This window comes from Delphinus delphis, chromosome 14 (genome assembly GCF_949987515.2).
Source record: "Delphinus delphis chromosome 14, mDelDel1.2, whole genome shotgun sequence".
Taxonomy (NCBI): Eukaryota; Metazoa; Chordata; class Mammalia; order Artiodactyla; family Delphinidae; genus Delphinus; species Delphinus delphis.
In genome coordinates, this window is record NC_082696.1 from 60,793,941 (window position 1) to 60,807,593 (window position 13,653).

A 13,653-nucleotide genomic window follows, 5' to 3' on the forward strand; every position below is an offset into this window, starting at 1 on the left:
GCTTCCCGAATAGAATAGTTCTGCTCCACTATCTGGCTTATTCACTAAGTGAATAATTCACAAATGTGGCATTCACAAATGTGGTAAACAGGTAAAAAATAGATCAAATAAAGACAGTTATACACTGTTCAACTTCGAAGTCAAAGAGGTTAGAATTCAATTACAAATGCTTTTCCTTTGTTACATTATGCCAACTTGGAACTAGAGATGATAATATTTAATGAAAATATTTCATATTTGAAGATGTGCATCTTCATTTACCAAATGGATTAAACAACTGATCAGTGTAGGAACAACAATCGAATCACAAAGTTACATTACAGACAACTACAAAAATATGAAAAAAATAATGTTTACAAATGATAGAGAAGAATAAATTATTTTTCAGTGCACATAATTAGGTATATATAAGATAATTTAAAACAAGTGGAGTGATTGCTGAGGCTGCGCTCTCAAAAATCTCCATCAAAATATATATGTCACCCAAGAGAGAGTGATACAAATAAATTATGACACGAAAGCTGAATGATGTCTCTTCTCATCTTCAAAACCTCAATAATATCTCATCAAAATATATATGTCACCCAAGAGAGAGTGATACAAATAAATTATGACACAAAAGCTGAATGATGTCTCTTCTCATCTTCAAAACCTCAATAATATCTCATCAAAATAATTTGCCAAGTGTGCAAATGATGGAAAACTTTAATTCCAAAACCATTTCTCTAAATTACCAACAGATTTATATTCTTGATGTCTTTTCACATGGTCACAAGCCAAGCATGCATGTGATTCCCAAAATCGTGGAAGATTTACTGTGAAATCTTTCCTCCAGTTAAAGTAACTAAGGTATAATTTATTGTTTTTATCTACTTCCTTCAGATACTTTGCTAGCTCACTGGGAGAGTTATAATCTTCCACATGAATGAATGAATCTGCTGGAATATAATTCTCATAGTTTTCCCTAGATGGCCCCAAAACAACAGGCACAGAGCCAGCCAGAAAAGCATTGTAGAGCTTTTCTGTGATGTAATCTTTGTGGATTGAGTTTTCAAAGGAAAGATAAAATTTGCAAGTAGATATGGTAGGAATCAAATTTTTATCATTCACATACTCTCCAAATGCTTGCCCATAGGTATGGATTTCAATGCTTTTGCTTAGCTCATTGTAATACTTGACCCTGGCATGCTCAGGGTTCCAGTTACTTACAACCCAGCACACTAACTTCTCTTTGCTTGGCACTTCAAACACGAAGGGGTTTGTGCTCACCGTCAAGAAGCCATAAGGCACTTGGATATCTGAGTCGCGGCGATAAGTCAGAGTCAGGTTGAACAGATGCTCAATGCCGCTCTTCTGGGGTGTGTGAGTTGGTGATTCCAAATTCATCCAAATCCATTTCTGGAAGGGTGGCCTCGCCTGCTGAGGTAAATTAGTCAGATCCCAACTGATGTCTCGGTGATGGATCAGAACCGCGTGCGATTTGTTGTACAGGGACCGGTCCGTCGTGAGATGGCATCCTTGGATGTTGAACATTGCTTGGCAAGATGTAAGGTCAAAGGTCTGCCCAAATGGCCACACCCAAATCAGAATCGTAGTTTCGTTAAAATAATCAGTTTTGGTGGAGAAGAAATTTTTCATTTTCAGCACAGTGCTGGCTGACTCCATCGGATTGAAGATCCAGCTGTTGGTGGGCTTGATGTAAATGAGCAGACATGCCATGAAGCAGCCCAGGATAATGCAGACGATTAAAAATGGGCGGAGAATTCCTTTGGATGCCGAGGTCATAATTTTTCCTGTGAAACAGAAAAGGAAAGATAGAGGGGTAGGTAGAGGTAGGGATGAAGAGTTAATCATAAATACATTTTGAGATAAACAGGTGATACATCCTAAAATACACTTAATCACAAAATCAACTGCATTTTCCTTTCCAGTCTTAGCAAAAACTAAATATAGGATGTCAGTGCAATAAAATCAAGTTGTAACTTTAACAGTACCCGTTTCCTAAATGCTCATTCTCAGCTAGGCTTTGTGCCAAGCACTTTGCATACTTCATTTCCTTTGATCCTCACAGAACCCCTATCAAGGAGGTCTTTTATCACCTCTTCTCTGCAGAATGAGGAAGTTGAGGGCCAGAGATATAAGTAACTAGCTTACCCTAACTAGCTTACCCATTGAGTTATGCTCTTTCTTGCCTTCTACAATCTTTTTTGAACAAATAATACAAACATCAATAATCCATTGAGGTGCATTTGGCACCTCAGGTTTTATTGTCTTGATTTCTCTAGTCTCTACCCTTTATATGAGTGAGGACTATTTACCCAGGAGTTAAATGCAGATCCATTTCCCATAACAAGAACAGTATCTGACACTTATCTGGTGCTCATTAGGGCCAAGCATTAATCTGAGGACTTACATGAACATATATATATATACATATGTGTGTGTGTTAATGTATATACATATGTGTGGTGTGTGTGTCTGTGTAAGCATACATATTAACTCATTATATTCCCATCTTAATCATGAAGAAACTAAAGCCCCAAATGGTTAAGAAACTTGCCCAAGGTGATATAGTAAGTGGCAGAACACACTTCTAAACTCAGGCTCTGGCTCCAGAGTCTGGGCACTTGAGGACTACATTTTTTTTTTTTTTTTGCGGTACGCGAGCCTCTCACTGTTGTGGCCTCTCCCGTTGCGGAGCACAGGCTCCGGACGCGCAGGTTCAGCGGCCATGGCCCACGGGCCCAGCCGCCCCGCGGCATGTGGGATCTTCCCGGACCAGGGCACGAACCTGTGTCCCCTGCATCGGCAGGCGGACTCTCAACCACTGCGCCACCAGGGAAGCCCGAGGACTACATTTTTATAATCATTGATTCCCCTGGTTGCAGCCAGAGGATACAATCATCTTAATGATATCAGGATGTAAACTCCATGAGGGGCTTTGTTTCTCACTGCTGTATCCTCATCACCAGGTTACAGTAGATGCTTAATAGATGCTGTGTATGTTGCATGAATGAATGGGTGGATTGCTGAGTACCAACTATGCCCAACGTAAAATGCTTGGTAACTAGATAAACAAAAGTGAACCAAGTGTGAATGAATGAAATTATACTTAGTTGCTTTCTTGGTGTATTTTAACACATATCCTTCTACAGAATAACTACCTTTAAATTGACTTACAGGTATTCCTACCAGTAGATGAGCAAAATCTCCTAGTTTTGATTCTCTTTGTAGCAACTCAAAGTTGGCATATTGTATGTTTTAATCCCACAACACTTTTTTGGCCAAACGGGAAGAATTGGTTGCTAGGCAGAAACAACATTCTTTCCACTGAGTGCCTCTCAGTTCTCCTGCTTCCTGGACATTTTGAGTTTCTTGAGGTTCTTCTTGTTAACTCTCTGCACACCTTCCCCCTTCAACTTTCCACTGCTGTCGGGGTCAATTACTAAACAACAGGGGCAGTTACTCAGTAACCCCTGCTTTGTACAGAAACTGTCAGAAAAGTTTGTCTCTTGGACCCAAATTGACATCCCCTTGACAGGAACTTTTTCACCTACTCCTCATTACTAAAATTCAGTTGGATACCCAACGTGTCTTGAATTATTATACAACCTATTTTTGAAGGACCCGCAGCTGTGTCACTATAGCTCTCAAGAGAGACAGCAATAAATTTATAGCATAAAGCAAATCATAAACAGGATAATTAAAGTTTTTGACATCATTTTTTAATAGTTTCAAGTAATATGAAGGAATATAATTTAAAGACTTTAGCATTAAAAATAAGAGTCTTAGTAAAAGATTTGTAAGAATTTGAATGTGTATAATTGTGTTTTCCATTAAGAGACCTTCAGTCATACTTTAAGAATGCTCTAAGTGTTAAAGAATGGAGGAGCCTGGAATAGAAGCGGTTCAGGTGTGATTCTCAAACCATAAGTACACTTCAAGGTATTATGTAGAGAAATGTGAAACCAAGAAGAACAGAAGGCTTCTTCAAGGTGTGGTAATTCTAGATGTGTGTGTGTGTGTGTGTGTGTGTGTGTGTTTTGAATCCTTATTTTAAATGGAAAGAAACAGGCATATATCTGGAAAAGATGAAAACTTGAACTGACAATCACTGTGTGGTACACTTACTCTCTATATGTTGTCCAGGTTCATAATCAAACCACTCCTGATAAAGCAAGACGTTTTAATCCTCAGTTAAAAAAGCATAAAAATCAGAAGCCCTTTGAACAGAACTTTGGATCTACTCGGGGATCTTGAGATCAACTCAAATCAACCCCAAAGACCTGAAATGAATCACTGACAAATTAATAGGTGGATTAAAATTAGAAATGGTTTAAAAAAGCAGAAGGGTTGCCATATATAGTCACATTGTGACTTCTTTCCTGTTAAATGAAATAAAATTTGTAAAGTGCTTCTTACAGTGCCTGGACAATAGAAAGCACTAGGTGTTTGCTATTATGTTACTATTTCTTGTTAAACAGTCAAGAATCAGAGCTCTCATCATAGCTGAAAGTCTTTTGGACTAATAGATTCTGATTTTATGCAAATTATTACCATTTCTAACCACACACACGCCTACAGTCTCCTCTAAGTACAAAACATAACTCATTAATAATGTCTGGATAAAATACATAAGAAAACAAAGTATAATGAATATAAGCAGGTCTTTCAATAAGTCACGGTATGAGTCTTTTCACAAAACGTTGCTCTACAAGCACATTATACTTAGAGGATTCTGTAGCAGATATTTGCTAGTTTTTACTGCCTGGTAATTGCTCTGCCATCTTCTGAAAATAGCGCCCGAATTTCCTATCGAGATACCTCTCCTCTCCTGTGTGCAATCTTTGGGACTGCAGAGAACAATAACTCCCTTTTTCTTAACCAGTGTTGAGCAGGGGAGCCAGATCATTCAAACTCTCTCTCTCTCTCTCTGGGTGTTTAAATCTTGAGTGTAAGGGCCAGGAGGGAAAATATTTGGAGCTGATTAACCACAGTGGGGTCCCCTGAGAAGACAATTATATAAACTCTGCTATCTGGGTCCAAGGAGCTCCCCATGATGCTGCCTTCCTGTGCTTGGTTCTTCAGATATTCCTTCAGTTCTAAGAGCTACTCCATAAACTTGCAATCATTTCCTTTTTGTTTACATTAGTTATAATTGGTTTTATTGCTTGAAACAAACAAATCCAAACAAACAACAACAACAAAACCCTCATCAAGCCAAAAAAAAAAAAAAACCCCAAAATGAAAAAACAAAAACCCAATTGATTATCTCTCCTTTTTTTTTTTTTCCTTCCTGCAGTAGGTTAAGTATAAAACTTAAATCTTTCAAAAAATTATCTGGATTTAAAAAACCTATATATAAATTCTAAAAACAGCAAACAAATCTCTTCACTTTACATTAAGCCATAGACTGCACCTAGAGTTTAGCTATTTGGTGGTGTCTAACTTAACAGTTCGTAATCTGTTTAGGCCGGCTCAGAGAACAATTTTTCCCCATATAATCATTATGGTGTTTAGCGTCATGATGTTAGTATCTGGAATTCTGCAAAAGTCTTCTGAATACTCCATTGATGTTCGTAATTTAAACTGCCCCTTTAAAAAAATTGGGGGGGGTTTGGTATTGTTTTGTTTTGCTTCTACTCTTTCCTACAACTTTTATGCTAAAATCCTTTACAAGAATAAAAATATAAGCCTTCGACTTTCTACACTGTACACCGAATTATATTCTGTCTCAAAGCACTGTAAGACTTAATATATTCATGGCTTTACTTTCAAAGACTCCCTTGACACCTCACATTCCACTAAACCTTTCTTGTGGGCATTCCTGCTCTGAGTTCCCACAATTCTCCCCATTAGCTCCTGAGCCAAATGCCTCGTGCCTTTGGGAGAAATGCCATTTACTTTTTGGCAAGAAGACACTGGTTGATCTCTAGAATGCTATCAAATTTGTGTCTGTGAACATTTCTCAAAGACCTTTGGATGCAATCTCTGGTATTTCCAGGCAAAATCCTCTGTTTTACTTCCTCCAAACACCAGAGAAGCTGCCACCAAAACATACCAGCTTTGGTCAGCAATGCTTTTCCTGAATATTCCTCAGAATACATTCTGGCATAACTGACAATTTCCTGACTTATTAATACAGTGGTTTCATCTTTAGGGTTATTACCTCTAAATGCTCAAAAACCTCTTTTTTTTTTCTGCTTTCACTTTTGTCTCAGACATTTGTTTCCTTTGGTCTGCAAGTTGCCAACTGCCACTTCTCCTGCCCTGCACACTTCTTTATCTTGGATAGTTTCTACATTCAGTCTCTGAAATTTTCTTTTCAATTCAGGGATTAACCTTTTTTAGTCTGATCTTTTATCTGCTCTCTTCTCTTTACTCATAATCACTAGTTCTTAATCACTGTCTCAATTCACTTTAGAAGCTCTATTTACCAGCTCTGGCTGTAGCTAGAACAATCAGATCTGACACTGAGCCCAAGTGTAACGTGGCCCATGTGCCACCTAAACATAGGAACACCCCAGACAGGACAGGGGGTAGTTTCTGTCATTTTCCCAGAACATGCTTTCTGGATTCCCTTGAGGCAGTCTTTCATAATTTCATAGTGCTTTCTATGATTATTGTCAGGTGTTGGACCATAGCAGCCAGGTAATGAAGGTCAAGGATGCCTTTAAAAAAAGAAACCTCTCATTTTTGGGCCAAAATATTACTATATGTTCCTGACTCTGAGAGTTTCTTTCTTTTTGATGACAAAGTAGATCAATTAACCCATTGAAGGAGCCTTGACATTTCCCTTTCCTTCAAATCCACACCCAACCCAGCACGAGACCTGCCAGTTTTGCCTCCTCAATATTTCTTCGATTAGCTGACTTCTCCCCATTTCCCTGGGTTAAAATGTGTATCATCTCTTGTATGGACTACTAACATCGCTTTTTAAGTGGTCCACCTGGCACTCACTTTTGACCCTTTCAGTTCATTCACACTGCAGTAGACCAGTGATTCTCAAAGTGTGTTCCCAAGACTGCCTCAGCATCAGCATCTCCTGGGATCTTGTTAGAAATGCAAATTCCCCCCACCCAAATCTTGACATATGGAAGCAGAAACTCTGGGGTGAGGCCCAGCAGTCCATTTAAAAAAGTCCTCCAAGTGATTCCGACATACACTTTTCAAACCACACATCACATGTTACCCTTCTGTTTAAGAGTATGAATTCCAGTTGCTTTTAAGATAAAGTAAAAAAGTCAACGTGGCTTAAACAGCTTTGGATGATGAGGACCTTGCCTCTGCCTCCAGCCTCAGTGCGTTGACAAACTCTCTTTTGCATTCTCTGCAATGCTGTGCTTGGCCGTCTTGCATGGGGTCACTGCACCAGTTCTTCCCCCTCCCTGAATAGTTTCCTACTCTTCTTCTTTTTTTTTTTTTTTTTTGCGGTACGCAGGCCTCTCACTGTTGCGGCCTCTCCCGTTGCGGAGCACAGGCTCCGGACGCGCAGGCTCAGCGGCCATGGCTCACGGGCCCAGCCGCTCCGCGGCATGTAGGATCTTCCCGGACTGGGGCACGAACTCGCGTACCCTGCATCGGTAGGCGGACTCTCAACCACTGCGCCACCAGGCAAGCCCTCCTTCTCTTCCTTGATTTACTCCTTTTCACTTTTCTGGTCTCAGCTCCACTGGTGGTTGCTTATGGAAGGATCCCTGACCCCTCCCACTGTCCAACACACACACAGTAAATCAAAGGTCCCAAGTACGTGTCTCATAGAACCATTTTTGCATAGCACTTAGCACAGAAGCAAATTTACCTATACTTGTGTGGGTATTTGATTAATGTTGTTGCCTCTGTTCCACCATAACTAGTCTCATATGGTAGATATTGGGTGTTTTTCCTCAATATTTAATCCCTAGTGCCTAGTCAGATCTGACATATCTTTGCTCTGAACAAATGTTTTTGGAGTGACTGCATAACTAACAATTATTGAGCATTTGCAGTGTTCCAGACACCAGGCTAAAACGTTTATGTAGATTTTATCATTTAAACCTCAGGAAAAATATATTTCCTTTTGTTCATTTAACAAATAAGTATGCATCACTTTCTCTGTGACCTCATGGTTCTAAGCACTTAACGAATTTTAATTCCTTTAGATAATGCCCAGATGAAATATACTCTACAATTATATTCATTTTTACAGATGAGGAAACTGATGTCTATCTATCTGTCTCATGTCTTACAGCAAGTGGTCAGTCAAGATGTGGACACTAGTGGTTTGACTCCAAAGTGTGTTGCTTTAAAAACATGTTAAGTATTGAGGTTCAAGCATATAACTGCAGAGAATGCTATGAATTATAGGAATAAAGTTTTATTTGATCTGATCTGACACTGAGCCCAAGTGTAACATATATTACTCTGGAGCCATTGTTCATAAGAACAAACTAGATTCATCAACACTTCTCTCCTGGCTCTTACTCTAGAAACCAATGGCCGGAACTGTGGGTCCAGAGTACTAGAATTTTAGGTAACTCTCCTCCTGTCCCCAGGAGAGCAAGAGAGTTTGGAGAGGTAAATCAGAGCAGGGATGAATCTAGTTGATTTTTTTAAAAAATTATTTTGGTGTTTATAAAGCAATTCAAGAAATACCAAGGATATTGACACATTTGTAATTGCTAATCCAAGGTCTCTCTGAGAGTTATATTCCTGCTAGTCACATTTTCTTTCAGATGAATTCTTTATATGCTGCTTTGTTGAGTCAATTTTGAAACTCAACTAACCTCAAAGAGCTAAATTGCCTAAAAACAATAAAGGCAGAGAAAAGGAATCATTTAAATAAAACTTTCAGTTATATCCCAGAGTTTGTCCACATGTCATCAGTTAATGTTTTCAAAGGATTTACAAGTATTTGTTTTTACCATTCCTTAAAACTTAATATGGAATTCCTTCTCTATAAATTTTTGCATTCTTAATTCCCTGGATCTCACCAGACTACTATTGAATATATAAGGCCATATGCTTTGAATCACCAGTTTGATAGTTGGATTTCCATCAGTCTTACTACCAGGAATGTCTCTTCTTTTAGGTGTCCCTCAATTGTTTCTGTGAAAGACCATGCAAGTTTCATTTGGACCCCGACCAGTCTGGCAGCAACAGTCCCCATCCACTGTTTGTCCTTCTTCATCACGTGGTTCCACTAGTCTGAGAATCCACTTAATGCAGCTGTCCTTCTCCTCCTAACCATTCAATGTGTGGACCTAGAAACACAAATGCAGCTTTTCCCTGACCTCTAACCTTCAGGGTGCCAGAGTTTCTGGGTCCACGTCACAGGTGAAAAACCAGCTCTCTGATCAAACTTGGTCACTGATTCCAGCAACTCTGAATATGCTGGGACACTCACAACATCTCTTCCAGAACTTTTCCTTCAATGTCTGGTCCTCTATCTGCTAACAGTACAGGCTTTATTCTCAATTATAGGGCAAGTGAGTGAATCCACAGGAAATAAACTACTTTACCTTCTCTGGCTCTTTCCTCTACCCTTACCCCCAACATTAAATTCTTGCTCTTCCAGCTACAAAAGCAAAAATGAAAACAAAAAAACAAAACACCATCATGCATATCAAAGCATGTTAGCAGATACTAAGAAGGAGGCTGCCTGAATGAAAGAATATCTACCTACAGAGAGAAACATTGGATGGGGCATTGCCATGACAACAGTTTCTGCATCAGACTAAATTCTGAAGGCTGATCATCTTTTGAACTCATGTGAAGCTAATTAGCACCAGCTTTACTGGGGTTAAATAAAAACCAATTACTGTAGTTAATGAGGAGCTTCTGAAACTTCAACTTAAATCTATAATAAAAGAATTGGCCAGTAAGAACTAAAATAGAAAGGATGAGCCACAAGAAGTCAAGAACCTGAGACAATATGATAGAAGTGTGGTTAAGAAGATTGTAGGGAAAAAAAAAGAACTTGCAAGTTTAATCAACTTGCAGCTGAGTAATCTGAAAATGAACTGATTGATTAACATACTTAACAGAAGATAATATTATTAGAAGAAAGATGGAAATGGAGAAATTAGGAGTAAAAATTCCAAGAGTAAGAAACTTTTAATCTTGGAGATACAAGTGCTACAGTCCTTGGAGGGGAGGATTTCTATCATATCTTGGTGGGAATTCAATTGGCCCCTTTGGCTTCTTTATCTGTAACCTGAATGAAACATCGTCAAGGGTCACCTAAGTGTCTTATTCTGATACCGTTCTTAATAAATAATCTTTTGAATATTTATTTTACCAAGCAGTTGAATACTCAGAAGAAAACACCATATTTGATGAACACTGTTCTCTTATCTTCTATTAAAGAAACTTCACCCTTCCTAAAACCGCTCCTCTGTTCTATCCTTGCAGATAGTCACATCATCCTGCCTAAGTCTCCAGTTGGAAAGCATGATTTACTGCCTCCACTCCCTAACCTGACTTCCATAGATTACCACAATTAGTCAACTGAAATGCCAGAACATTTGTTAAATCTCACTCTCTTTCTCCATCTTTTTGCCACTTCATTGTTTAGGTCTGCATCACTTATTTCCTGGATTGTTGTAATGAACCATTAACTGTTATCACTGATACTGGTCTTGCTTTCCTTCGATTCATAGTAAAAACTGTGACTTGAGTGTCCTTTTTTTCCTTTTTCCCTTTCATTCTCTCTCTTTCAAAAAAGTTTTATTATAGAAGTTGTGTTGGGGAAGAAGGTGTTAAAGCAGCTGGCCTGAGATCCCGCCTATTACCAGGGAGATGATCCTGGGGGGTGGGAGGAAGAATGCAGGCACCTGGTCCAATGTCCTTGAAAACATGATAACTTGACCTCCAGGTCAACAGACTAATATTTGCTGGAAGGGAGAATTCTTATCTATGAAATACTTTAAGGAAGATGTTCTTGGTTTAGAATTGCTTACTGTAAACAAACATATACTTGTATGGATTTATGAGGTATGGCTCGCTGGAGAATGTTACATAAGCTATACAATTGTATAAGCTATACAATTCTCTTGAGTATAAAATGGAGATGTTTTCCTTATATGATGTCTTATTTACCAAAACACTTTCAGGTATATGTCTGGATTTATTTCAAGGTTATCTATTCTATTCTACTGATCTATCTGTTGATTATAACATGCTTTAAATTGTTTATGTAGTTTTCCTCCTCATAATTATTTTCTTTAATTGTATATAACCTGCTTATTTTTCCAAATAACAACAGAATAATTTTCATCAAGCCCATCCTTGAAAAAAAAATCTTTTTTTTTATAAACAGATATTCATTTTTAATTATTATTTATTTATTTTTGGCTGTGTTGGGTCTTCATTTCTGTGCAAGGGCTTTCTCTAGTTGCGGCGAGCAGGGGCCACTCTTCATCGCAGTGCGCACGCCTCTCACCATCGCGGCCTCTCTTGTTGCAGAGCACAGGCTCCAGACGCGCAGGCTCAGTAGTTGTGGCTCACGGGCCTAGTTGCTCCGCGGCATGTGGGATCTTCCCAGACCAGGGCTCGAACCCGTGTCCCCTGCATTGGCAGGGAGATTCTCAACCACTGCACCACCAGGGAAGCCCTCTTGTTAGTATTTTGGAGAAATATTTCATTATGTCTGTTTAAATTATTTGAAAAAATAACATACCAAAAGTATTTGTTCTTCTCAATGAAAACACGCTATGCCATTCTTTTAAAATTGTTCATATCCTGGGTAAAGATTGATGGTGTCTTATGTATAGAATATTTATTTTTCTGAGGCATTTCATGTTTTTGCTGGCCTTGTCACTGTTAACGTATTTTTCTTCCCTCATACCTCCTGATTATTTCTGAAATAGAGAAACACTAATGATTTTACATTTTTATATTTTATTGTACCACTTTACAGAACTCCTATCAATTTAAAGAATTTTTTGTTGATTTTATTGAGTTATCGAGATACATTGGCATGGCCCTTGTAAATAATAATATTTTCTTTACAATTTCAGTAGGTAAAATACATTGTTCATGGCTTAGAATTTTTGAAAAGACATTAAATAATAAGAGTGATAGTTGGCTTCTTTGGCACTTTCTATTTGTAAGGACTGTGTCACTTCTCACCATTTTATAAGATAGAGATACTGTTCTCATGTTAAGGAACTTTCTTTCTATATCTTTAAATCAATTACTGATTCTATTTTTTCATTTGCTTGTTTTAATTAAGTATTTTTTCTTCTACTAATAGTATCCTATGATTTTGTATTAGGTCTTTGATTTGTTATGATATTAATATATTTCCTTATTTAAATCTTCCCTAAATTATTGGCATAACACTATTTTTCTGTACAAATTAGTGCTGATATTTATTTAGGTATTTTTGCATACATATCCAGAAGTGAGTATGTATTTTTTGTTCTGGGGCCCTCTATTTTTTTTTTTAACATCTTTATTGGAGTATAATTGCTTTACAATGGTGTGTTAGTTTCTGATTTATAACAAAGTGAATCAGTTATACATATACATATGTTCCCATATCTCTTCCCACTTGTGTCTCCCTCCCTCCCACCCTCCCTATCCCACCCCTCTAGGTGGTCACAAAGCACTGAGCTGATCTCCCTGTGCTATGCGGCTGCTTCCCACTAGCTATCTATTTTATGTTTGATAGTGTACGACCCAGCAATCCCACTACTGGGTATATACCCTGAGAAAACCATAATTCAAAAAGAGTCATGTACCAAAATGTTCATTGCAGCTCTATTTACAATAGCCAGGACATGGAAGCAACCTAAGTGTCCATCAACAGATGAATGGATAAAGAAGATGTGGCACATATATACAATGGAATATTACTCAGCCATAAAAGGAAACGAAATTGAGTTATTTGTAGTGAGGTGGATGGACCTGGAGTCTGTTATACAGAGAGAAGTATGTCAGAAAGAGAAAAACAAATACCGTATTCTAACACATATATATGGAATCTAAGAAAAAAAAAAAAGGTCGTGAAGAACCTAGGGGTAAGACAGGAATAAAGACACAGACCTACTAGAGAATCGACTTGAGGATATGGGGAGGGGGAAGGGTAAGCTGTGACAAAGTGAGAGAGTGGCATGGACATATATACACTACCAAACGTAAGGTAGATAGCTATGGGGCCCTCTTAATTAAGTTTTGATATTAAGGCTAGACTATCTATATAGAGGATTAGATGAGATTGCACTGTTCCTAACATATTCTAAGAACAAAATAAATGCCAACTGTTGTTATTAATATTTATTTTGGGCATTAGGTAGTATTACTGAGAAGCTTTTGTAGCATGAGGATTATTTTTCCTTGAGAATTTGAAACCAATTGGTCCTGATCCCTCTCTTTTTTAGTTATCGGATAACATTTCCAATTTCTTTTATTTATATATTTAATTTTTTTCTATTACTTGAGTTAATTTTGATCATTTGCATTATCCCAGAATTGTCCATGGCAACAAGATTTATAAGTATATTAACATCTCACTGCATGTAGTACTTTCTAAAAATAGCAACAGCAGAGCAACAACAACAACGACCGCCTCTGATTTTGTTCTTATGTCATTTCCCTTGTGTCTAATTCTGTTTATTTATCCTTAAAGAAATCAGATGCAGCATGACTTTCTGTTATGGACTGAATGTT

The 13,653-nt window shown here is 38.0% G+C and overlaps 1 protein-coding gene across 1 annotated transcript in view; it reads right to left on the reverse strand.

Moving 5' to 3' along the window:
• Positions 1-705: 705 nt before the first annotated feature.
• Positions 706-13,653, reverse strand: part of FUT9 (fucosyltransferase 9) — a 169,054-nt gene continuing 156,106 nt past the window's right edge. The window contains exon 3 of the mRNA XM_060030604.1: positions 706-1,793. Coding sequence (XP_059886587.1) covers positions 706-1,785 — 1,080 coding nt within the window. The 5' untranslated portion in view covers positions 1,786-1,793. The remainder of the gene's footprint in view (positions 1,794-13,653) is intronic.